Here is a 27,543-nt window from a genome sequence, read left to right on the forward strand (position 1 = left end):
TAACCCCAATAACAAATAAATCTAGATCTGTGAATGTTTCTGACCTAAGTGAATGTGTGTTGGGATTTGGATACTAACAGGGATGGCAGCAGAACAGAATCAGCATGATCGATCAGGGGAGATGGGCTATGCTGCTCTATCTGCTGAACCGAGTGCACTGACATGTGCCCTCTGGTAATGTTAACACAGTCGCAATTTACACTTCCCACATATCATCACAGTTATATCATCACAGTTAGGCAAACCTCATACTTTTGTAGGCCTTCTTTTGTACTTCATCCATAGTTTTATTCAATGTGATATTCAGTCTGATCCAGAGGGGTTGGGTTAAATGCGGAAGACACATTTCGGTTGAATGCATTCAGTTGAGCATCTGACTCGGTATCCCCTTTCCCTTCCCAGTTCATTAACTTTAATATACAGTGCTTTCATATGATAACATTTGGAATTTGGCATATAATGGAGTTGGAATATCTTTGTGCACTGTGTTCAGCATTTTGAAAATGCTATATTTGAGAATACATTTTTATTAGAGTGTGTGTGTGTGTGTGTGTGTGTGTGTGTGTGTGTGTGTGAGTGTGTGTGTGTGTGTGTGTGTGTGTGTGTGTGTGTGTGTGTGTGTGTGTGTGTGTGTGTGTGTGCTGACCCATCAGGTTTTTGGTACTGTAATGCAAGAAAGCATTAACTAATGGTGACATCTACTGGTCTTTTATGGAAAGTGCAAGGCCATATTTTAGAGGGGAAAAGGCCCCACAACAAGCTCAGAAAACTTGAAATGCTCATTAGGTGAAATTCAAGATTACCATATGCAAATAGCCGTTAATGTTTATGATTACCAGTTGTATGAGGTCAAGGAAAGAAATGCCATTAGATAATACTCAAACATCAAACATGTGCATATTTATCAATATATGAATGCAGAGATTCGAAATATGTGTGCATAATATATTTCTAAAGACGTCAGTAGGTTAAGCCTACTTTTTTTAGGCCATAGTCCGAACAAGCTACTGTACAGCTCTACTGTACATAAAGGCCATGTTCATGGACCAAACGCACACAGAGTGACGCAATGAAAATGGCAATTCCAGAAATTCCCAAACTTCACTCTTCTGCTGCTCCTCTTACACTAATATCAGTTTGCAAAGACATTTGAAGACAAAGGATGACATATGTGGCTGTCTTAAAAACAATCAACTTCTTCAACTCAAACACTTTAGAGGTTGACTTGCGCTTTACAAAGTACATACTCGTTTACCAAATCGGAGACGTGTATATTATGAGCGCAAGTGAAAAAGATGTGTAGGCTAGTGCAGATACTTTTCTGACCAATCACACCGGCAGCTGGGGTTACTGACAAACTGTAGTACACCCAATCGAAGTGTATGTTTTTAGCTGATGGGTTTAGCTGGCAGTTTGGAATAATGTCACGTTCAAAACAACTGGGAACTCGGAAATGTCAAATTCCGACTTTAGAGCGTTCAAGACAACTGGGAAATCGGAAAAAACGGGCTTCGACTGGGAAAAATATTTTGAACGGTCATCCAACTCGGAATTGCAAGTCGGATACTCTGGCATCTTGCTAGATCTCAGACTTTACGACCTGAAGATCACTGACATGATTTGACTCGTTTTCCCCTAAGTTCACACTTGTCTTGAAAGCACCAAAGGTACCACACAGCTGTTTTTTCACGATTTCAGGGATATGACAGGATGTCAGGGGGAGGGAGGTATTACTTGAATTGCATTTCAAAACAGCTACGGGCTCTTTATAAAAAGGATAGCTCTAAACATTTGTCTTGTTCAAAACCACTGGGAACTCAGAACTCGAAAATCTCCGACTTCAGTGCGTTCATGACACCAGGGAAATCTCCGACTGGGAAAAATAGTTGTGAACTGTCATCCAACTCGGAATTCGCTGTCGGAAACTTGGGCATATTTCAAGAGCTCCGATTTTCCGACCTGAAGATCTCTGACGTCATGATTTGACCTCGTTTTTTCCGAGTTCCCAGTTGTTTTGAAAGCACCAATTGTTGTTATTCGTCTGGAACAAATCTGTTCGCGTCCCTGGTTAAGTTTACGACCAATAGGATTTAACTAAGTTGTTTGCGTTTAAACTTTAACCCCTAGGTTACTGGCTATAGTTTATAGGCTACATGCAGTTTATGGTCTTCTTTATTGGCAGACACTCAGAAGTTAAACGAATACTATGCGGATTCCCATCGAAAATGGTTTTCTTACAGGGAATAAACGGAAAGTAGTGACTTTGGCACTGGAAGTAAATTATCCATGTGTGTAATACTCATATGGTGTTTTTTATTTCAATCTACTTCATATAGTACTTGTTCCATAATCGACTGACGTGGGGACCTCGGAGGGCTGGTCGAGAAAGCCTGGATGACTGGGTACTACGCCGAGCCTCGCAGTACAGTAACCCGACTCATGCTTTTGTTTATAGACTTTCAAGTGATTATCGCTTTGGTTACATATTTCAACAATGTCGCAACTGGCCTGTAAACAAAGAAAGGCGACGTGCTGTCATTTATTTTCCCGAAAACTCGTGGTCTTGGATAGTCTACATTGAATACGATTATTGTCAACCAAATAACCAGCGTCATTGACCCAGGTGGACGTTTACTAACTGTTCAGGCACTCGAGTTCCTGCACGCTCTCTGTTTAAAGGTTAGGCTACTTGTACAGTAAATGGAGGTTTGTCTTGACTAATTTTTGTCTTGCCATTTTATTATTGTTAGGCCTAATCGCAATCAACAAAATAATCCATGTTTAAACGTGTGAGTCGATTTTAAAATGGTTGAAAATCGATGCTCCGTTCAAAGGGAAGGGGTCTACCGCTGGTTTTCGATATTGAACTCGGCCCAGAGAGCTGAGTTCATTTGTGGGCTTTTGGACCTCTGTGTTCCCATCGAACTACGCTTCCTCGGGTCGTGCTTGGAAGATTTGGCCCGCAAGGACTATCACTCCCTCAGGGATGCCGAGATCAAAGCCAACAACCCCGCTGACCTCTCGAACCTTACCAACATCACGGACGAGGTCGTGAGGAGCAAGCTGCTTATCTCCCTTGCACTTCTCAGCTCCGACAATCGAGAGGCGGCGAGTGTTCTCTTCCGAACGCTCACGCACATCGATAGCATCATAAACAACTACGGCCTGCAGCTCAACGATGGACAAACGGAGGAGCAGTTCCTTCTCCTCTTCACCATGGCATCCAATCACCCAGCTTTCAGCTTTCACCAGAAGCAGGTGCTAAGACAGGAGCTGACCCAGATCCAGGAGATCCTGCAGGTCACCTGTGGAGAGCAGCAGCCCGGGACTGGCGGCTGCCGCGGGACTGGAGCTCTGGCCACCCTGTCTCCCGCCACTAGCATCCCAACCTACATCACTGCGCCCACCCTCGACTCCTGTCAGGTCGGGTGTCCATGTTCTCATAAGGTAGGTAATATATTGTCCTCCCTGTTGTCACTTGATGGCCAAATATATGAATGGTATTGTGCCACTGACAAGTTTGAGCAACCATCCAAAAAACAAAGTTCTAGGATAGCCTACACTTGTAGAAAATAGGTGCTATCTAGAACTTAAAAGGGTTCCCATATGAGAACCCTCTGAAGAACCCTTGTTGGTTCCAGGTAGAACCCCTTTGGTACCAAGTAGAACCGTTTTGGGTTCCATGTAGAACCCAACATGGAACCAAAAATGTTTTTACCTGTAACCAAAAAGCGTTCCCCCATAGGGACAGCCGAAGAACCCTTTTTTTCTAAGAGTGTACCTAACAAGTCAAAAAGTTAGTGAGTGTCAGTGCTAGGAGGCTAACCAGAATCATTCAACAGCTCCCTACACTGTTCCGGTTCTGGGAGTGATGCATCTTGCGGGACAGGCAGCTCTTGTACCCTCTTTTGGATTAAATTATTATTCGAGGGGACATTTTTTGTACATACACTGTTGGCCTACATTATTTATAACCGATTGACAATAGATTGTTGTTACACTGTAACTACGCAAATACGCCTACACCTTTTACTTGTGTGGGTTTTTCCAAAAGTAGGAAGAGAATGATAACATTCTAGCCCTTCCCCCATTTCTAGGTCATGTTGAGACATACTAGGGCAATTTCACGATAACAGAATTGATGCCGAGACTCAGATAGTTGACTTTAAAATGTATGTCAAACAAAAACCACTGATTGAAAAGTTAAACAAACCATACAACTCAATGCACAAGGACGACTTAATAATTTCCACAGTAAATTTTACAAAAACACATTTACTATTTTTTTGTCATTTAGCAGACACTCTTTTCCAGAGCAACTTACATGAGCAATTCTTTCACCTAGTCAGCTCGGTGAATTGAACCATCTACCTTTCAATTACTGGCCCAACACTCTTAACCACAAGGCTACCTGCAGAACAGTGCAGATGCAAAGTTTGGTAACACAATGACTGCACAAACAGCACAAACTGACATTCTTTTATCAAAATGTGCATCTGCGCTGTTCTTCAAGTGTGTTTTTGTTAAATCTTCATGGACATTTTTTGAAGTGGTCCTGGTGCATATAGTTGTATGGTTTGTTTAACTTTGCAATTATTGGTTTTGGTTTGACATAAATTTCGACGTGAACTATCTGAGTCTGAGCGTCATTCTGTTATCGTGGAATTGCCCACTACTAACAAATGTGACCTAAAAGGAATGAATTGAACTAAACAAACATGTATTTTTTTTCTGGTCCCCCAGGGGCATGTCTGTCTGTTGTCCTCAACCGTTGGTGTCCTGAACATTCACTCATACACTCTGTCTGTAGATTCAGCATGACTTTTTACCTCTCTGGACAACCAGATGTTAACACAGCAATGTGGGATTATGAAACCTTGTTAACAAAATATACAGCTTTCTTTGCTTTTAGGATTGTGACATTTATTGCAAAAAGTTATAAATGATGTTATGCCATTTTAAGGGGCTTTTGTCAAGCATCAGGAATATTATTGTTGACAAAAAAAACACCTCAAGAAACATCTGGAAATGTCATTACCCTTCTATTTACAATATTACAGTGTGTGTTTTGTGTGTGTGTATATGTATGTGTGTTTGTTTGAGAGTGAAGAACACATAAAAGGCAAAATGTAATGCTTCAAAAGAAAAATGAACCTTACGGCTACAATTAGATTTGAATACATTGGCACACAGACACGGGTTCACTTTTTTTCTATTCTTAAACAAAGGCAGGATCATTACAAGTGCCTGTTTGTCAATGTGTTGTATCAGAGACACCCAGCAAACACACAGGGCTGTTCAAACATGTGTTTGAGGGGAAAGTACCCTGGCTGCTCAAAGGAAAGCGCTTGGTTGTATTTAGTGTTTTGTTGGTCTTGGCCTCCATTAAGTGCAGGTCAGCACATTTCTCAATGCTGAAATCAATCCTGTGTGAGAGAGACTCAACCCTCCAGTGAATCACCAGGAAGTTGTAGTCTAACTGCTGCTCTCTCTGACTGTTTGGAGAAGCCTTTACGTTAACCCTAACCCGATCAGACATGAAACATAGCTAAACCACACACACTCCGTAGTGGTGTTTCATTCATTTATCTGCCATGACCTGTGCTACTGCCATGTCCATTTCAGTTCTAAACCTAGCCCAGGCAGCTAGCATCTCTCCTAGCAGCAGGACCTTCCCTTTCCCCTGAGAAAAAGAGCAGATTTGGCAGGAATGGATGCGGATGTGGCAGTAGCACACTGTAAAGAACGCTTAATTGGTTTCAGAGCTCGTCTGTGTGTTGCTGTTGCTGCTTGGTTGAGCACGTGTGCTGTTTTACCTCTGCTCTTATACACATCAGCCTCACCACTTACAGGGCTTCAAAGAGGAAAGACACAAAATACATAAAATACATTTGGTTGGAATGAAGATATTTGGACTGCACAACTCTAGCTAAGACATTTTGCCGGTACTTGTAAATAATTACAGAAGCAATAAGATTACTGGGCATATGAAAGTAAACACAAGCAGGACGACAGTCTCTTTCAACAGACCTTTTAAAACGGCTCTCCTTTCCAGGAAACTAGTTAGTTATAGGTAAAGCCCTGTGTTTTGGATTATCATGTCACATGATGTAGATTTGATCATTTTACAGAAATTAGAATTGAACCAACAATGAAAGCAATTATCTGAGGATGGTGCTGGACCATCTGAAAGAAAAAGAAAATAGGACAGTATGTTGGAAAACCTTTAATAAAGGGTCATATCCAGGTCATGTGACACGATTAACCAAAATACAGGGCCCTAGTTCAGAGTGCAGTGACCATTACTCTCCCCTAGCTGTCTTGACAGCCTTTCAAGATACCTAATCACAGAGCAAGCAGCACAGACACCTGCTCAGTGTGTCACAATACATTGTCTATGGTCATAACGTATAAATCAATAAAGACAATATATGATACTGCAAAATAGCTATAATATTCTGAGAAACAGCTGCCATATTTGTGGTAACCTTTTACTAATGACAGCTTTTCTTCACTTAAAGATGCACTCTCAAACTTTTGTATAATTTCAGCCACTAGTTTTGAAAGTGGTGCTTAGAAGCCAAAATGGCCCCAGTTTTTTTGGTACTAAGTCATCCATTTGTGTACTACACAGGGCTCAAAAGTGTGACCAAAATGTTGCTGTGCGAACAGGACTTTTATTTTGTGAGCAAAAAAATTATCCAATAAAAAAGCCATGCCTAAAAATATTTCATTGCAACACTCTTCTCTTCACTGCTCAAACAAGACAGACTGAGACATTGTTTACAAATCATAACCAATCATAATGCTACAGATGTTTAAATGTAGCTAATTAAACCAATCAAACGCCAGGCACAACCCTTTTCGCAGAATTCTTCCCCCAGATCTGTGCCGCCCTTTTCTGTCAGCTAAATAATGGCATTAGCTAGCAAGCTAGCAAGCCAGAACAACACGTGGAATTTTACCTTTATTTAACTAGGCAAGTCAGTTAAGAACAATTTAAGCTTTATTTAACAAATTATGAAATGATCAACCACAACCAGAAGAATATGATGATGAGGACAATGTCGCAGATGCTGCTACTGAACCACCTCCTCAGAAAAAGAAAAAGATCTACATGTTTCTAGAGGGGTTGTTTCACAATGTTCTGTGAGCACAATGTTCTGTGAGCACAATGTTCTGTGAGTACTGTTGAACATGTGGAGTAATAGCAGCAGGGAAGACTTAATTGCCACAACCTAAAACACAAGTTTTTGCTAACATATAACTTAAGCCAAAAGCACATCACGTGCCGGGACAAGTACATCGGGGCAGGGCTGGAGCAACATAACTATGTCTACTAGCTACCAGCTGTATTTGACAGCCAAGCCGGTCAACAGGCAGAGCTAACTGACCTAGAGATGAAATGTATCACCGCTTACCACATTGCCAAAGAGGAGATGGCTTTTACCAAATTCAGACTGATGTTACTCACCCAGAAAAATAATGGATTTCAAATCAACCCGACATATGGAACAAGGTTTATTGGCACCATCCTTGGGACGTCCCTAAACTCTAACCCTAAAATAAAGTTGTTTTATAAGGTAGATTCTAGATGAAATAAATTGATTTGTTTATGTGACCGGAGACTGAACATGTATTTCGTTATCCAAGTATCAGTTCATAGTCAGCATGTTGCCTTGTTACATTACTGTTATTAGCAACATAGTTTTGTATAATTTTTTTTTCTTTCTATCTGTTAGCTGAATGCAGTATATCATAACAGTTATCAGTTTGTGGTTGGACTTTTAAATACAATAAAGGTTATGTTTTAATCACCTGTAAAAATATGTTTGTTGTTGCACTTTTGCATACAATCAATGTTCTGTTTTGTATAATACATTTGTTTGTCCAAAACGAATCACCTATGTAAATATGTTTGCAGTTGCACTTTTGAATACAATTTAAAAAATATGTTTTTATTCGAATGTCTTGCCCACTCTCTAGTGATGCGTTCTACATCATCAAAGTAACAACTGATGACAATTAAGAATGATAGGACGGACAGTCATTTGCAGTAAAAAAAAAAGTTTAACATTTTCTGGTGCGCCTAACTACCAATTAATTTATTTAGAGCCCTGGTACTACGTCATCTATTTCATGTGATATGTTTCAAATTTTGCAATTTGTATGATTTTACACGATTTTTGCAATTTGTGTGATATGTTACGAATCCAAGTTGTGCAATATGTCTCATTGTTTGTGCATTCGATCCCTGAGTGCATCTTTAAATGGGAATTTAACCACTTTATTATTCAGTAGGTCCAGCACCATACCAGTGTCTAAATACAGTGCCTTCAGAAAGTATTCACACCCCTTGACTTTTACCAAAACATGTTGTGTTACAAAGTGGGATTAAAATTGATTTAATTGTCATTTCTTTTGTCAACGATCTACACAAAATACTCATGTCAAAGTGGAAGAAAAATTCGAACATTTATTTAAAAAAAATCATAAAACAATAATATATGTTGATTATATATAACACTTTTTTGGTTACAACATGATTCCATATGTGTTATTTCATAGTTTTGATGTCTTCACTATTATTCTACAATGTAGAAAATAGTAAAAGTAAAGAAAAACCCTTGAGTAGGTGTGTCCAAACTTTTTACTGGTACTGTAAGTATTCACACCCCTGAGTCAGTACTTTGTAGAAGCACCTTTGGCAGTGATTACTGCTTTGAGTCGTCTTGGGTGTGTGTGTATAAGTTTTGCACATCTGGATTTGGGGATTTTCTCACATTTTTCCTTGCAGATTTTCTCAAGCTCTGTTAAGTTAGATGGGGATTGGTGGTGAACAGCAATCTTCAAGTCTTTCCACTGATTTTCAACAGGATTCAAGTATGGGCTTTGATTGGGCCACTCAAGGACTTTCATGTTCTTGTTCTGAAGCCATTCCAGAGTTGCGTTGGCTGTATGCTTGGGGTCATTGTCCTGTTGGAACGTAAATCCCCCCCCCCCCCCCCCCCCCCCAGTTTAAGGTTGTTTGCATGTTCTCATCAAGGATGTACCTACCTGTAAAGTGCATTCGGAATGTATTCGCTTTTTCCACATTTTGTTATGTGTATATATATATATATATCATATTATATATCATCTTTTTTTTCCCCAAGATGGCGTAGCAGTTCAGACGTCCTCTACCCTCCTCTTGTCGTGTCCCGTGTATATATATATTTACATATTTTTTCTTCACTTATCTTTTTATATATATATTTTTTTTTTAATTCTAAAAACTCAACCTCAAAGCACTCTCCTGCAACCCGCCTCACCAATTTAAAAAAGAAAGTATTATTTACCTCATCTGAATTCCACAACAGAAGCTAGCAAGAGGTTAGCCATTTTCACTGGCTAACGTTGAAGTTCAGCTAGCCACGGTTAGCTGTCCTCAGCTATCCATTAGCTCGAAAAGCTATCGCCAGTTTTTGTACAGCGCGACTCAGACCAGAGCATACCGGACCTATTCTCTCTCCTTTCCCCGATTTCTACCGCAGGCTCTGGACATTTACACCTGGATCTTGCAGCTAACTAGCTGCTACCTGAGTGACTATTGGCAACGTCGGTCACGGAATTAACACACATTATTACGGAGCTAGCCAGCTAGCCAGCTGAAGAGTTCCGTCAGCCACTCCTGGGCTATTCCTGAGCTAGCCAGCTGAAGTGTCTCCTGGGCTACAACTCACCTATCCTGACCCGTTTTACTGCCGATGCGGAGCCCCATCGGGTCTTCACGACTGGACCACCGACGTTATCTGCCCGAGGGAGTTATCCAACTGGCCCCTCCGTCGCGACGTAACCTGATCGCCCATCTGCGGCCCGCTAATCGTTAGCTGTCTTTTCGGCTGCGATCTGAATAGGTCTATCGGAACACTTTTCTTGGGCCACTATAACTAACTATTTTGCCAACTTGGACTGGTCCCCCCTTCCACACGGAACCCCACTAACCCACAGACGGAAACGCACGAGGTGGCTAAAAACAGACCTCCCTCCCATCTTCCACCAGCTTGCTACCTATGGCCCGGCTAGCTGTCTGAATCTCACTGGACCCTTTGATCACTCGGCTAAGCATGCCTCTCCTTAATGTCAATATGCCTTCTCCATTGCTGTTCTGGTTAGTGTTTATTGGCTTATTTCACTGTAGAGCCTCTAGCCCTGCTCATTATACCTTATCCAACCTCTCAGTTCCTCCACCCACACATGCTATGACATCTTCTGGTTTCAATGATGTTTCTAGAGACAATATCTCTCTCATAATCACTAAATGCCTAGGTTTACCTCCTCTGTACTCACATCCCACCATACCTTTGTCTGTACATTATACCTTGAAGCTATTTTATCGCCCCCAGAAACCTGCTCCTTTTTCTCTCTATTCTGGACGTCACAGACGACCAATTCTTATAGCTTTTAGCCGTACCCTCATACTTATTCTTCTCTGCTCCTCTGGGGATGTAGAGGTGAATCCAGGCCCTGCAGTGCCTGGCTCCACTCCTACTCCCCAGGCGCTCTCTTTTGATGACTTCTGTAACCGTAATAACCTTGGTTTCATGCATGTTAACATTAGAAGCCTCCTCCCTAAGTTTGTTTTATTCACTGCTTTAGCACACTCTGCCAACCCGGATGTCCTAGCTGTGTCTGAATCTTGGCTGAGGAAGTCCACCAAAAACTCTGAAATCTTCATCCCTAACTACAATGTTTTCAGACAAGATAGAACGACCAAAGGGGGCGGTGTTGCAATCTACTGCAGAGATAGCCTGCAGAGTTCTGTCCTGCTATCCAGGTCTGTACCCAAACAATTTGAACTTCTACTTTTAAAAATCCACCTCTCCAAAAACAAGTCTCTCACCGTTGCCGCCTGCTATAGACCCCCCTCGGCCCCTAGTTGTGCTCTGGACACCATATGTGAACTGATTGCCCCCCATCTATCTTCAGAGCTCGTGCTACTAGGTGACCTAAACTGGGACATGCTTAACACCCCAGCCATCCTACAATCCAAGCTTGATGCCCTCAATCTCACACAAATTATTAATGAACCCACCAGGTACAACCCCAAAGCCGCAAACACTGGCACCCTCATAGATATCATCCTAACCAACGTGCCCTCTAAATACACCTCTGCAGTTTTCAACCAAGATCTCAGCGATCACTGCCTCATTGCCTGCACCCGTAATGGGTCAGCGGTCAAACGACCTCCACTCATCACTGTCAAACGCTCCCTGAAACATTTCAACGAGCAAGCCTTTCTAATCGATCTGGCCCTGGTATCCTGGAAGGATATTGACCTCATCCCGTCAGTAGAGGATGCCTGGTTATTTTTTAAAAATGCCTTCCTCTCCATCTTAAATAAGCATGCCCCTTTCAAGAAATTTAGAACCAGGAACAGATATAGCCCTTGGTTCTCCCCAGACCTGACTGCCCTTAACCAACACAAAAATATCCTGTGGCGTTCTGCATTAGCATCGAACTGCCCCCGCGATATGCAACTTTTTAGGGAAGTTAGAAACCAATACACACAGGCAGTTAGAAACGCCAAGGCTAGCTTTTTCAAACAGAAATTCGCTTCGTGCAACTCCAACTCTAAAAAGTTTTGGGACATTGTAAAGTCCATGGAGAATAAGAACACCTCCTCCCAACTGCCCACTGCACTGAGGATAGGAAACTCTGTCACCACCGATAAGCCCACTATAATTGAGAATTTCAACAAGCATTTTTCTACGGCTGGCCATGCTTTCCACCTAACTACCCCTACTGCATTCAACAGCACTGCACCCCCCACAGCTACTCGCCCAAGCCTCCCCCATTTCTCCTTCTCCCAAATCCATTCAGCTGATGTTCTGAAAGAGCTGCAAAATCTGGACCCCTACAAATCAGCTGGGCTTGACAATCTGGACCCTTTCTTTCTAAAATTATCTGCCGAAATTATTGCAAACCCTATTACTAGCCTGTTCAACCTCTCTTTCGTGTCGTCTGAGATTCCCATAGATTGGAAAGCAGCTGCTGTCATCCCCCTCTTCAAAGGAGGTGACACTCTTGACCCAAATTGCTACAGACCTATATCCATCCTACCCTGCCTTTCTAAGGTCTTCGAAAGCCAAGTTAACAAACAGATTACCGACCATTTCGAATCCCACCGCACCCTCTCCGCTATGCAATCTGGTTTCAGAGCTGGTCATGGGTGCACCTCAGCCACGCTCAAGGTCCTAAACGACATCGTAACCGCCATCGATAAGAAACAATACTGTGCTGCCGTATTCATTGACCTGGCCAAAGCTTTTGACTCTGTTAATCACCACATCCTCATCGGCAGACTCAGTAGCCTTGGTTTCTCAAACGATTGCGTCGCCTGGTTCACCAACTACTTCTCTGACAGAGTTCAGTGTGTCAAATCGGAGGGCCTACTGTCTGGACCTCTGGCAGTCTCTATGGGGGTACCACATGGTTCAATTCTTGGGCCAACTCTTTTCTCTGTATACATAAATGATGTCGCTCTTGCTGCTGGTGAATCTCTGATTCACCTCTACGCAGATGACACCATTCTGTACACTTCTGGCCCTTCTTTGGACACTGTGTTAACAACCCTCCAGACGAGCTTCAATGCCATTCAACTCTCCTTCCGTGGCCTCCAACTGCTCCTAAACACAAGTAAAACTAAATGCATGCTCTTCAACCGATCGCTGCCTGCACCTGCCCGCCTGTCCAGCATCACTTCTCTGGACGGTTCTAACTTAGAATTTGTGGACAACTACAAATACCTAGGTGTCTGGTTAGACTGTAAACTCTCCTTCCAGACTCACATCAATCATCTCCAATCCAAAGTGAAATCTCGAATTGGCTTCCTATTTCGCAACAAAGCATCCTTCACTCATGCTGCCAAACATACCCTCGTAAAACTGACCATCCTACCAATCCTCGACTTCGGCGATGTCATTTACAAAATAGCTTCCAATACCCTACTCAACAAGCTGGATGCAGTCTATCACAGTGCCATCCGTTTTGTCACCAAAGCCCCATATACTACCCACCACTGCGACCTGTACGCTCTCGTTGGCTGGCCTTCGCTTCATAATCGTCGCCAAACACATTGGCTCCAGGTCATCTACAAGACCCTGCTAGGTAAAGTCCCCCCTTATCTCCGCTCACTGGTCACCATAGCAGCACCCACCTGTAGCACGCGCTCCAGCAGGTATATCTCTCGGGTCACCCCTAAAGCCAACTCCTCCTTTGGTCGTCTCTCCTTCCAGTTCTCTGCTGCCAATGACTGGAACGAACTACAAAAATCTCTGAAACTGGAAACACTTATCTCCCTCACTAGCTTTAAGCACCAGTTGTCAGAGCAGCTCACAGATCACTGCACCTGTACATAGCCCATCTATAATTTAGCCCAAACTACTACCTCTTCCCCTACTGTATCTATTTATTTTATTTATTTTGCTCCTTTGCACCATATTATTTATATTTTATCTCTGAACTTTCTTCAAACTACAAATCTACCATTCCAGTGTTTTTCTTGCTATACTTTATTTACTTTGCCACCATGGCATTTTTTTGCCTTTACCTCCCTTATCTCACATCATTTGCTCACATTGTATATAATCTTATTTTTATTTTTTATTTTTTTCTACTGCATCATTGATTGTATGTTGTTTTACTCCATGTGTAACTCTGTGTTTTTGTATGTTGTCGAACTGCTTTGCTTTATCTTGGCCAGGTCGCAATTGTAAATGAGAACTTGTTCTCAACTTGCCTACCTGGTTAAATAAAGGTGAAATAAATGAAATAAAATAAAAATATATAAAAATCTGCATCTATCTACAGACAATACCCCAAAATTACAAAGCAAAAAAACGTTTTTTATAAATTTTAGCAAATTTATAAAAATAAAAACAGAAATGCCTAATTACATAAGTATTCAGACCCTTTGCTATGAGACTCGAAATTGAGCGCAGGTGCAACCTGTTTTGATTGATCATCCTTGAGAACAAGATTGAACTCTTTGGCCTGAATACCAAGCGTCATGTCTGGAAGAAACCTGGCACCATCCTTACATTGAAGCATGGTGGTGGCAGCATCATGCTGTGTGGATGTTTTTCAGCGGCAGGGACTGGAAGACTAGTCAGGATCGAGGGATAGATGAACGGAGCAAAGTACAGAGAGATCCTTGATGGAAACCTGCTCCAGAGCACTCAGGACCTCAGACTGGGGCAAAGGTTTACCTTACAACAGGACATCGACCCTAAGCACACAGTCAAGACAATGCAGGAGTGGCTTTGGGACAAGTCTCTGATTTTCCTTGAGTGGTCCAGCCAGAGCCCAGACTTGAACCCGATCGAACATCTCCGGAGAGACCAGAAAATAACTGTGCAAGGACTCTCCCCATCCAACCTGACAGAGCTTGAGAGGATCTGTGGAGAATAATAGGAGAAACTCCCCAAATACAGGTGTGCCAAGCATGTAGCGTCATACCCAAGAAGACTCGAGGCTGTAATCGCTGCCAAAGGTACTTCAAGAAAGTACTGAGTAAAGGGTCTAAATCTTTATGTAAATGGGATTTTTAATACATTTGCAAACATTTCTAAAAAACAGTTTTTGCTTTGTCATTATGGGGTATTATGTGTACATTGATGAGGGGGAAAAACGAAGGCTGTAATGTAACAACATTTGGAAAAAGTCAAAGGGTCTGAATACTTTCTGACTGCACTGTATTATGTGATTTGTTAAGCACATTTTTACTCCTGAATTTATTTAGGGTTGCCATAGCAAAGGGGTTGAATACTTACTGACTCAAGACATTCTCTTTTAATTTTTTTTATTTATTTCTAAAATGTTCTTCAAACAAAATTCCAGTTTGATATTATGGGGTATTGTGTGTAGATCAGTGACACACAATCTCAATTTAATACATTTTAAATTCAGGCTGTAACACAACAAAATGATATGGGAAAAGTAAAGGGGTGTGAATACTTTCTGAAGGCACTGTATTCCTCATAACAATTCTATCTCTGAGATCTTCAGACTGTTCCTTGGACTGTTCCTTGGACTGTCCCTTGGACTGTTCCTTGGACTGTCCCTTGGACTGTTCCTTGGACTGTCCCTTGGACTGTTCATTGGACTGTCCCTTGGACTGTTCATTGGACTGTTCATTGGACTGTCCCTTGGACTGTTCCTTGGACTGTTCCTTGGACTGTCCCTTGGACTGTTCCTTGGACTGTTCATTGGACTGTTCCTTGGACTGTCCCTTGGACTGTCCCTTGGACTGTTTCTTGGACTGTCCCTTGGACTGTTCCTTGGACTGTTCCTTGGACTGTCCCTTGGACTGTTCCTTGGACTGTTCTTTGGACTGTTCCTTGGACTGTTCCTTGGAATTACAGATAATTGTATTTCTGGGGTGCAGAGATAAAGTAGTCGTGTAATAATTATGTTAAACACTATTATTGCACACCGAGTGAGTCCATGCAACTTATTATGTGACTTGTTTAGCACATTTTTACTTGCCATAACAAATGTTGAATACTTATTGACTCAAGACATTTCAGCCTTTCTTTTTTTTATTAATTTGAAAACGTAAAAAAAAAACATAATTCCACTTTGACAGTACGGGGTATTGTGTGTAGGCCAGTGACAAAAAATCTACATTTAATCCATTTTTAATTCAGGCTGTAACACAACAAAATGTGGAAAAAGTAAAAGGGTATGAATACTTTCAGAAGGCACTGTATGTGGTGATAATGATTTTCTATATTTTGTATTGAAAAATAGTGTCCTAAGAAAATGACCCCATAGAATGTCCAATTTGTAAGTCGCTCTGGATAAGAGCGTCTGCTAAATGACTTAAATGTAAATGTAATGTCATCAGAGGTAATTTTCAAATAAATTCAGGGATTTCCAAAAGTCCGTGAGTGTGATCCTGTCTCTTACCTCTTTAAGGCATAATACATGAGGGAGATGATTATATGACAGTGAGTGAGTAGGGCAGTCTGAATGACAGTCAAGGTGCTGAAGGTTTAGTAATCCCTAACCCTCTGACCATGATATTAACCTACTTGACATGACCTTTGACCCATGTTTCACAGACACTGCACCGAGAGGTCGGGGCAGGGCGAGGGAACGAGGGAATTGTCTCAGAATCCATGCCTCGCATGCCATCTCTCTCATGCCAGGAGCTGCCAGTCAAGGTGCATGTTGGAAAACACAGCAAAGGTGAGAAACAAAACTTTTCTCTGTCACGCTTATCCACAGAACTCTCTCACACTAATTTACTCTATATACGAACGAGACAAGGACAGGACATTCCAGAGACAATAAGGGTCAAGGTTCACTCCAACAACGTCACACATGGGAATGTGTAGTACTATGGGAATCTTGAGATCACAGGTGTTCCGTTGTCGCTCATACAGTACGTGTCTTTGGAGGAAGCATTTCAGTTTACAGATGTAGGATCTTAATTTGATCATTCATTTGTTGCTTAGAATTTTCCTGCACAGCTGGAAATGCAAACTTGTAGTGTATTCAAGGTTTAAAAAGTATTCTAAAGTTTGTAGTTTCCACTTTAAAATGCCAGACTTGCTTTGCCCTAATGAAAAATGTATCAACACCTGCAAAAAATATCCATTAATTATAATCCACATAATAATTTCCATTTCCTTTTGCTACAGGATTATTTTCCTTTTGTAGCAAATTGGCTGAAATTAAGATCCTACATCGGTAGTTGTCAGACAGATTATGCTTTTTAGTTGTGTCAGACACTCACACATGCACCCAAAACAAGAAACTACATGCTGAAATACCGATATCGACCAACCAGGCTCCTTGAGGAATGTGGAGGCATGATTGCCCTATGGCCCTCCACCAATCATAAGGAGAGAGAGAAGGTTGCTCATTAATCTAGTTCTCAACCTGAGGGAGTGCTGGCCGTGTGCCATGAAGGGCATCAGTGTTATGTTTTACACACTGCTACGCTGCTCCAGTCTGGAGGGAGCAGCTGCTGCAGGAATCTCCCATCATCCTCTGTTTCACACTTCTCATTCTCCCATTCACTCCTTCACACTGTACATACTACTGAACAGTTCCACTGCTATGTGGAATGATGTTTACAACTTTTACTCTACTAGAGTGTCACTTAGGTATTGAGGTATTTGTTATGAGGGGGAATACTGCTATTCAATGAGAGTGTAGCAGATTGTTCTTCTTCTCCTTAGTACAATATTTGTAAATATTTGCTGCCATAGGCTCTGAATAGACCTGAATAGACAACTTGTACGCATGCACAGACAGAAAGAAACAAACTCACAAAGGGCCACGCTTGTTTGGATTTGGATGATACTGTTGCTTGGGATTGTTTTAGGGCCACATACACTAAAGCTATAAATATTGTATGTTTCTTAGTTGTCTGCATGTTTTTTTTTGTCTTTTCTCTCTTTTTTCTTGTTGACTAGACCAAAACCCAGATGTTCACTCCAAGCGTGGTCACATGTTATGTAATTCACAAGCCAAATTTTCTCCTCCAGTTTTGGAAAGTTTTACCTGGAAATGGGAGGGGCTTGGTGGACAATGATGACCTCAGCAATGTCATTTTTCTCTGAAATCCTGACAATAGTAGGCAGTAGATGTTACTACAGTAGAAGAGATCTAAATCTGTTTTAGATTCTCCTTCTTTGATACACTGTGTCTCATCTTGATGTCCTTCTTTCTATACTATAGGCACCACTTGACTGGTCAGTGGATTGTACAGTAACATTTGTAGCGACGTGTTGTTTTAATGTCATATAAGAAAACAATGTTGAACATCCTTTTACTGTCTGTCTATAAGTTTTTCCAAGCTCTCTCGCTCTCTAAGACAAATGGTCATAAAAGTGACCCTTCACACCTAGGTATGATACATTGTTACGTCACAGGACTACAAAAGGACTCTGCTGTCTCCCACCTCACTCTCTTATCCTGCTGGACCTCTCAAGTTGGACCTCTCTCGAGGAGGGAGATGAACCTCCATCTTCAGTAGGCTGACCACAGGGCCTGGACCTTAGCCTTTAATGGCAAGAACTGGTGAATTTAGCTTAGTGAAAGTACATTTTAGGGAATAGTACCTTTACTCCAGTACAGACATTGGTACGGAAGAGCCCATGCACTAAACAGTCTCAGAAGGAGACAGTCTTTAAAGAGCTAGTGTAGCCTGAACAGTACATTTAAGCCAACCTTCAAGGAAAGAAGGAGAATATGATTTAGAGCACAGCCTCTGCAACTCAAAGGAAGAACCAGCAGACAGAGCCAACAGGGACACAACCCAGAGGAGCAGCCCACGAGGGACCTTCCAAACTCAGAGGAAAGGAGCGAGAAACCACCACCAAGGAACCCCTCAACTCAGGACACACCGCCATCTTTCCTTTGTTCACTTCCATGCGGCCTAACCAGAGCCAAGGACAACAGACTTTGTTCACAGACTGAGTATCACATCTTTAATATTCAGATATCTTGAGGTCTCTTTCTTGTCTTTCGTTCTACTTCCTACCTTTTCATGATCCCTCTCATTATGTTTGTAAAGTTTTTGATTAGCGTTATTAACTGTTGATTGTATAAAGAACGTGTATTTGTCTAGTTATTCTGGGAAAGAACTCCAATTGATTCTCAAAGAATTCATACCTTCATATTCATCCATTTATTCAGTTATTACTATTATTCAAATGTTAGTCTTATAGAGTTATTGTAACCAACTCACAAGTCAGGCCTACTTAGATGACCAATTTTGTCCAAGAAAGGACTGGTGCCCCGTTAATAATTTAGACACTACCTTACACATGTAATATTATGAACTCATGTTACACAAACTGTATAATGGTATAATGAGTCAGTGTGTAGGAATGTCTTCTATCTGAGGGTAGTTTAAGTATGGGTTGATCGTTAAGGGTGTTAGAGGATTAAGGAGTTGATAGTTAGAGGAGCAGATTAAGCTGAGGGCTGATATTGCTTTGAAAGGAGCAGGTCTCTCCGTTACTCAGTAGGATCGGCCTCTCCCCTCTCTGGTAACCCAATGCTGGGCTAGCTACACTACCTCATGGCTAGGGCTGCATGCCTGTCATCACACAGCACAAAGCAGGACGAACATACCTACACACACACACACACACACACACACACACACACACACACACACACACACACACACACACACACACACACACACACACACACAGAGCAGCGAGGGAGCACTTGTTATTGAAACATGTAGATAGTGAGTGACTTACTTTGTAATGCCATCTTAGTTTTGGTGTCATTATCATACTACACACACCGCACGAAATGTGCTGATAATGTAAAAAAGACAAACACTGTCACTGTTGATTAGTCACTTTGTGTGTCTCTGTGTGCCAGTGTATTGCACAGGGTATAATATGTAACCAGATCTGTTAGAATGGTAGTATGCCCTGGATTAATGAGCCTGGCACCAGGCATATGGAGCCTCCAGCACCTACTACCTACTGAGAACGGGCAGGGTGCTGAGGGAGAGGCTGGGTGGCATGGCAGAGGGTACAGGTCACCTGGGTGGCAGGGGGCTGATGGAGTGGGACCACCTGATGGGGCAGGGTGGCAGAGCAGGGGACTGAGGGAGAGGGACAACCTGACAGGGGGCAGGGTGGCAGAGCAGGGGACTGAGGGAGAGGGACAACCTGACAGGGGGCAGAGTGGCAGAGCAGGGGACTGAGGGAGAGGGACAACCTGACAGGGGGCAGGGTGGCAGAGCAGGGGACTGAGGGAGAGGGACAACCTGACAGGGGGCAGGGGACTGAGGGAGAGGGACAGGGGGCAGGGTGGCAGAGCAGGGGACTGAGGGAGAGGGACGACCTGGTGCAGGGTGGCTTGGTATGCAACAGGGTGCTGAGGGAGATAGACTGCCTGGGTGGGTGAGAAGGACCGGGACATGGCTAGGTTACATATGAGCACATGGCTTGGGTTACTACTGTGTAGTACAGGATGTGGTTGAGAGGACATGAACTCTGTCCCTTAGGTTGAGGATGTGTGTGTTGGAGAAGGTTTGAGATCTGTGGGCTCAGCTTTGGCTGAGTGGTGGGTGGAGGGAGGAGTTAGTGTGTGGTAGATAAACTGAGTTTGCACATTAAGAGGTATGATTTTTGGGTGAAGATGGTGTATTTTGAAAGACTAGCACTGTGAGAAAGGGCAGAAAGGTGCATAATGTTTCAATCTTACAAGCTGTCCCCAGATCTGTTCCTGGACTGATGTCAGTTGGCCTTCCTTGTTTTCCTCAGTGCTTGTAATATGTTTAATTTCACCGTAGTGGGTTTTTAGGCTACAGACTTAGGAAATCCCTAGAAACATTGTATCACAGTTCAATTCAAATAGGAAATCTGGCCCATTATCAGTACTGGAAGAAGATTTTGGGTGAAGTTGGTCCTACACATGAGTTTGGACCAGAGAGGATCTCTTTTGGCTGAAGTGGTTGTTGTTGGTTTAGGAGTTAACTCACATACTTGTCCTCAGGGGGTTATTAGGTTATTTTAGCTATGAGATATGAATAGCAGTCAATGTCTTTTTCTTTCTCATCACTACGCCTTCACTCTGTTTTCGGAGAGTGATGCTTTAACACAGATAATAATTCACACTGCCCTCCTGTCTACACCAGACAGTCATGGGAAAAATGACTAACATATTTTGGAAACCTCGAATAAATCCATGTAACTAAGCAATTAAACAGTGAAAGAAGAGGAATTCTTGCCAGTAGGTCACCTGTAGTGCAATGCTCTGAATCTGGAAAGATACTAAGATAGCAGCACTCAGTTTGTCTGTGAGAATTTAGGCCTAACTGATAACAGGTGAATGTGCATGGTCAATGCTCCACAGGCAGGCTTTGGCTATGTATGATCAGACTATACCAAATCATCTCAATTAAGTCAACTAACCATTTGTTTACAGGATGTAGATGAATATTCAGTTGCCTTACAGTAACATGGGTGATATGCTAAACTAAGGAGGGGATTGTGTCTGTGTAAACTCTGCTGTGAGAGTGATATTAGGTCAGTGCTATTGTCTTTGGCTACTGTCTGGTTCTGTATGGTCTGAATATGCGCAGGGTAAGGAGCTCACACAGGAGAGAGGGTTCAGCACAGACAGCACGGACAGTACTGTAGTTCCTCCTCTGTTCACACTCCAGAAGCACACACGTCACATTCACTTTCCCCACTCACTCACTTTTCTACACACTGTTCCTACTCTCTCGTTTACTTACTCACCTTTCTTTTCTACACACTTCCTACTCTCTCTTTCACTTACACTCACCTTTCTTTTCTACACACTGTTCCTACTCTCTCTTTCACTTACTCACCTTTCTTTTCTACACACTGTTCATACTCTCTTTCACTTACACACTCACGTGTACATGTGTACACACACACACACACACACAATGGGTTTGATCCTGCTGCTTCTGTATTGATCTTGATGGAAGTTCTCGAGAGTAATGGAGGTTTGAGTGGGTGGTTAGGTAGGAGCAGGCAGGCAAGCAGTCTTACAATGAGGAGGCCTATAGACTTTCTGCGCTGCTCCTCAAAACATTCCAGATAGGTTCACACTCGCCCGCCAGGGGAGAGGCCCTTTCCTGGCCTGACTGAGACCCAACCCTCTGGGGAAGTAGTGACGGGAGGTTTTTCACAATATTTAGCCATTTCTGATCCTGTCAGATAAGAGGCTTTCAGCACAGAGCTTCATTCAGCTAGCTAGCGCCTCTCCCAATGCTAATACACAACAGAGGAAGTGCTGAGTCTGCAGGGTATATTTAACACACAGACCTGTGTGTGTGTGTAATCTACTGTGTGTGTGTTTATGAGTGTTGTGTATGTGATTTCAGAGGGTGTGTGTGTTCTCTGAATCTCTGCGGAGCTCAGCCAAAATGTCACTGGCAGGATCCCTGAAATGTGCCGTTAATCCAACCATAAATCTAGATTATCCTCCTGTCACTGATTCTCTCCATTGCTCTCTCTTTCTTTCTACCTAGTTTCTCTATCTGTATGCTCCCTCTAGTCTTTTTTGTTCTTTCTCACTGTCCTCCTCTGAACTCTTTCCAATTTTCCTGTGGTTCTATGAGATTGCGAGTTTAAAGTGTTTAATGTGTTTAAATGAACACCAGGTGACATCGTTCCCTGTGATTTTCCCTCTCTGAACTCAGACATTTGATTTAATTACATATATTTGGTGCCAAAACAACATGTGTCTGTGGCTGAATCAGCCTTGAAGGCACAACCTACAGCAGAGCTAATAGTACCACTAATCACTCAATTTCGTCTAGCATGTGCTAGCATACTCTAGCATGGTATAATGTAGGACTCTGAAGCACATGATGCTCTTAGTTTGTTAGACGATGTTATCAGATAATTAGAATGATCATTTGTTTGTATTTCAGTGAACATAGAGAGGATAGAGCTGAGGGGAGTAACCAACAAGGGGGGGAAACCAAGTGAATATATGCTAGAGGTGAGCCACACACACACACACACACACACACACACACACACACACACACACACACACACACACACACACACACACACACACACACACACACACACACACACACACACACACACAGTTACAGTTAAGTATGTACTGTATGTTCGTTGTCATATCCTGTTGCCCTCTCTACTCGCTCTCTCCTCATCCCGCAGGTCAAATGGTCAGACTCCTCTGTGTCCACTGTGAGCAGGACTCACCAGGAGGTGCTGGACTTTCTCTCCCAGGTAAGAGAGTGGCCGAAGCAGAGAGAGGGGACTGAACGCTTGTGTCTCTTATTGACTGTTCCGCTAACTAGCAGCTACCTATTTTCAGGTTAGGACATACAGTATTTGAAGTGGAGGGAAAAAACTGTCTTATGTCCACTGTACCCATCTGCTGTCTGTTGGATATTTGTATTTGTATGTATTATGGATCCCCATTAGCTGCTACCAAGGCAACTGCTACTCTTCCTGGGATCCAGCAAAATTAAGGCAGTTTATACAATTTCAAAAACATTACAATACATTCACAGATTTCACAACACACTGTGTGCCCTCAGGCCCCTTCTTCTCCACGACCTCATATCTACAATACTAAATCCATGTGTATGTGTATGTTATTGTGTGTGGGTGTGTGTATGCATGTGTCTGCGCCTATGTTTGTATTGCTTCACAGTCCCTGCTGTTCCATAAGGTGTTTTTTTAATCAGTTTTTTTTAAATCTCATTTTACTGCTTGCATCAGTTACTTGATGTGGAATAAGTTCCATGTAGTCATGGCTCTATGTAGTACTGTGTGCCTCCCATAGTCTGTTCTGGACTTGGGGACTGTGAAGAGACCTCTTGTGGCATGTCTTTTTATTTATTTATTTATTTATTTTATTTATTTTTGTAAGTCGCTCTGGATAAGAGCGTCTGCTAAATGACTTAAATGTAAATGTAAATGTAATGTCTTGTGGGGTATGCATAGGTGTCGGCGTTGTGTGCCAGTAGTTTAGACAGACAGCTCGGTGCATTCAACATGTCAATACCTCTCATAAATACAAGTAGTGATGAAATCAATCTCTCCTCCACTTTCAGCCAGGAGAGATTGACATGCATATTATTAATATTAGCTCTCGGTGTAGATCTGTTCTGAGTAAATTGCAATAAGTCCTTTTTTGTGGCACCTGACCACACGACTGAACAGTAGTCCAGGTGCGACAAAACTAGAGCCTGTAGAACCTGCCTTGTTGATAGTGTTGTTAAGAAGGCAGAGCAGCGCTTTATTATGGACATACTTCTCCCCATCTTAGCTACTATTGTATCAATATGTTTTAACCATGATAGTTTACAATCCAGGGTTACTCCAAGCAGTTTAGTCATCTCAACTTGCTCAATTTCCACATTATTTATTACAATATTTAGTTGAGGTTTAGGGTTTAGTGAATGTTTTGTCCCAAATACAATGCTTTTAGTTTTAGAAATATTTAGGGCTAACTTATTCCTTGCCACCCACTCTGAAACTAACTGCAACTATTTGTTAAGGGTTGCAGTCATTTCAATCGCTGTAGTAGTTGACGTGTATAGTGTTGAGTCATTCGCATACATAGACACTCTGGCTTTACTCAAAGTCAGTGGTATGTCATTAGTAAAAATTGAAAAAAGCAAGGGGCCTTAACAGCTACCCTGGGGAATTCCTGATTCTACCTGAATTATGTTTGAGAGGCTTCCATTAAACAACACCCTCAGTGTTCTGTTAGACAAGTAACTCTTTATCCACATTATAGCAGGGGGTGTAAAGCCATAACACATACGTTTTTCCAGCAGCAGACTATGATCGATAATGTCAAAAGCTGCATTTAAGTCTAACAAGACAGCCCCCACAATCATTTTATCATCAATTTCTCTCAGCCAATCATCAGTCATTTGTTTAAGTGCTGTGCTTGTTGAGTGTCCTTCCCTATAAGCGTTCTGAAAGTCTGTTGTCAATTTGTTGACAATTTGTCTGAAATAGCATTGTATCTGGTGAAACACATTTTTTTCCAGAAGTTGGTAACAGGCTGATTGGTCAGCTATTTGAGCCAGTAAAGGGGGCTTTACTATTCTTGGGTAGCGGAATGACTTTACCTTCCCTCCAGGCTTGAGGGCACACACTTTTTAGTAGGCTTAAATTGAAGATTTGGCAAATGGGAGTGGCAGTATCATCTACTATTATCCTCAGTAATTTTCCATCCAGATTGTCAGACCTCGGGGGTTTAACATTGTTGATAGACAACAATACTTTTGTTCACCTCTTCCACACCTCTTCCACACTGAATTCAAAAGTACAATTATTGTCTTTCATAATTTGGTCCGATATACTTGGATGTGTAGTGTCAGCATTTGTTGCTGGCATGTCATCCCTAAGTTTGCTTATCTTGCCAATGAAAAAGTCATTAAAGTAGTTGGCAATATCAGTGGGCGTTGTGATGAATGAGCCATCTGATTCAATGAATGGGGCACCTTACATTTCATTTAAGGTGCCCCAAAGCTTTTTACTATAATTTTTGTAATAATTGATCTTTGTTTCATAGTGTAGTTTATTTTTATTTAGTTTAGTCACATAATTTCCTAATTTGCACTATGTTGGCCAATCAGTTGGACTGCCAGACTTATTTGCCTTACCTTTTGCCTCATCCCTCTCAACCATACAATTTTAAAAGTCCTCATCAATCCAAGGGGATTTAACAGTTTTTACAGTTATTTTCTTAATGGGTGCTTGCTAATTAGTAACTGGAATAAGCAATTTCATAAATGTGTCAAGTGCAGTGTCTGGTTGCTCCTCATTACACACCATAGACCAGCAAATATTCTTTACATCATCAACATATGAATCGTTACAAAACGTATTTTCTGACCTCCAGCCTTTGGAACTTTGGTTTTACTAGATATGGCTATTTTATTGTGATCACTTCATTCTATGGATTTGGATACTGCTTTAAAGCAAATTTCTGCAGCATTAGTAAAGATGTGATCAATACATGCTGATGATTTAATTCCTGTGCTGTTTGTAGCTACCTTGGTAGGTTGACTGACAACCTGAACCAGCTTGCAGGCACTGGTTACAGTTTGACGTTTTTTTCTTGAGTGGGCAGCTTGATGATTGCCAGTCAATATTTAAATCACCCAGAAAATATACTTCTCTGTTGATATCACATACATTATCAAGCATTTCACACATATTACCCAGATACTGACTGTTAGTACTTGGTGGTCTATAGCAGCTTCCCACAAGAATGGGCTTTAGGTGAGGCAGATGAACCTGTAGCCATATTACTTCAACAGTATTTAACATTAGATAATCTCTAAGCTTTACAGGAATATGGTTCTGAATATAGACCGCAACACCGCCTCCGTTGGCATTTCTGTCTTTTCGGTAGATGTTATAACCATGTATTGCTACCACTGTATCATCAAAGGTATTATCTAAGTGAGTTTCAGAAATAGTCAGAATATGAATGTCATCAGTTACAAGCAAGTTATTGACTTCATGGACCTTGTTTCTCAGGCTACATATGTTAATATGGGCTATTTTTAGCACTTTTCTGAGTTGCTTGATTGTTTTTAATGCTTTACTGGGAAGCTTATCATAAGTAGACTTAGTCATGTTATTTATATTGGAGCTGATAGTGCAAGGTGAGCTGCACAAAGTGGTCTTCCTACTAGGGCACACCACCTCAGTGCTAACAGTGAAACTCTGGTTTATAGGCTCATGATTACTGCATACAATAGCTGTATGATAAACAGAAGCATAAAGTGCAATTAGGGGCACATAAATTAAGTTACTGACATTGTGTTTGCCAATGCCCCTAAGATCATGTACATTTGATGCAGCATTATAACGACTCATTGTCACAACGGTAGGGTTTAACTGAGCTGGTCTTGGATCATTGATGTGAAGGTCACTATCTATCTTGTGTTTCTCCCAGGTCTCCCAGCTTTTCTCTGATGAAGGTTTAGAGAAGTTCCTGCCTCAGTCCCCTGGCCTTGATCAGACCTCTGAGCTGGACCCCAGGTAAGGTCCATCAGCATTGTGTCACTGACCAAGGTAGCCCACCTAAATATGTTCACTTGATAACTGTGGTACATAGTTAATACTGTATGTGTTGTGATATATAATATGTTCACTTGATAACTGTGGTACATAGTTAATACTGTATGTGTTGTGATATATAATACGTTCACTTGATAACTGTGGTACATAATTAATACTGTATGTGTTGTGATATATAATATGTCCACTTGATAACTGTGGTACATAGTTAAAACTGTATGTGTTGTGATATATAATATGTTCAGTTGATAACTGTGGTACATAGTTAAAACTGTATGTGTTGTGATATATAATATGTTCAGTTGATAACTGTGGTACATAATTAATACTGTATGTGTTGTGATATATAATATGTTCACTTGATAACTGTGGTACATAATTAATACTGTATGTGTTGTGATATATAATATGTTCACTTGATAACTGTGGTACATAATTAATACTGTATGTGTTGTGATATATAATATGTTCAGTTGATAACTGTGGTACATAGTTAATACTGTATGTGTTGTGATATATAATATGTTCAGTTGATAACTGTGGTACATAGTTAGTACTGTATGTGTTGTGATATATAATATGTTCTTACTGTATATGTATGATAAGGAGTAACAACCAAGGAGTTACTGTAAATGAGAAAACAAGCCATGCTGTTGTAATGTTGTTGTTGACCTAGTTCTTGGTGTTACTGGCTCTGAGTCAAAGACAACAGATAAGGAGGGAATGAATCATGCCAAGCATTAAATTTAATGTTGTCTCATATGTTCACACTTTAACCCTCTCCCTGTGCAGGTGCCTGACAACGCTTCCAGCTCACATTCTCAAACACTACCGGGCCAGACTCTTCTTCAGCACTATTGCCCCCACTGCCACCGTCCCCTCCTTTCCCCCCACTGCAAGTAAGACTCCTGTCCTAACCCTAATCAGAGTTCATGGGACGTAT

The 27,543-nt window shown here is 41.7% G+C and overlaps 1 protein-coding gene across 1 annotated transcript in view; it reads left to right on the top strand.

Annotated features, from left to right (window-relative positions):
- The first annotated feature begins 1,756 nt into the window (after positions 1-1,756).
- LOC106573631 (zinc finger CCHC domain-containing protein 14) overlaps positions 1,757-27,543 on the top strand; it is a 39,182-nt gene continuing 13,395 nt past the window's right edge. Inside the window, exons 1-6 of the mRNA XM_014148858.3 lie at positions 1,757-3,447; positions 16,107-16,233; positions 22,439-22,509; positions 22,701-22,772; positions 26,476-26,561; positions 27,393-27,499. Coding sequence (XP_014004333.3) covers positions 2,806-3,447; positions 16,107-16,233; positions 22,439-22,509; positions 22,701-22,772; positions 26,476-26,561; positions 27,393-27,499 — 1,105 coding nt within the window. The 5' untranslated portion in view covers positions 1,757-2,805. The remainder of the gene's footprint in view (positions 3,448-16,106; positions 16,234-22,438; positions 22,510-22,700; positions 22,773-26,475; positions 26,562-27,392; positions 27,500-27,543) is intronic.

This window comes from Salmo salar, chromosome 16 (genome assembly GCF_965601325.2).
Source record: "Salmo salar chromosome 16, fSalSal1, whole genome shotgun sequence".
In the NCBI taxonomy this organism is placed as follows: domain Eukaryota; kingdom Metazoa; phylum Chordata; class Actinopteri; order Salmoniformes; family Salmonidae; genus Salmo; species Salmo salar.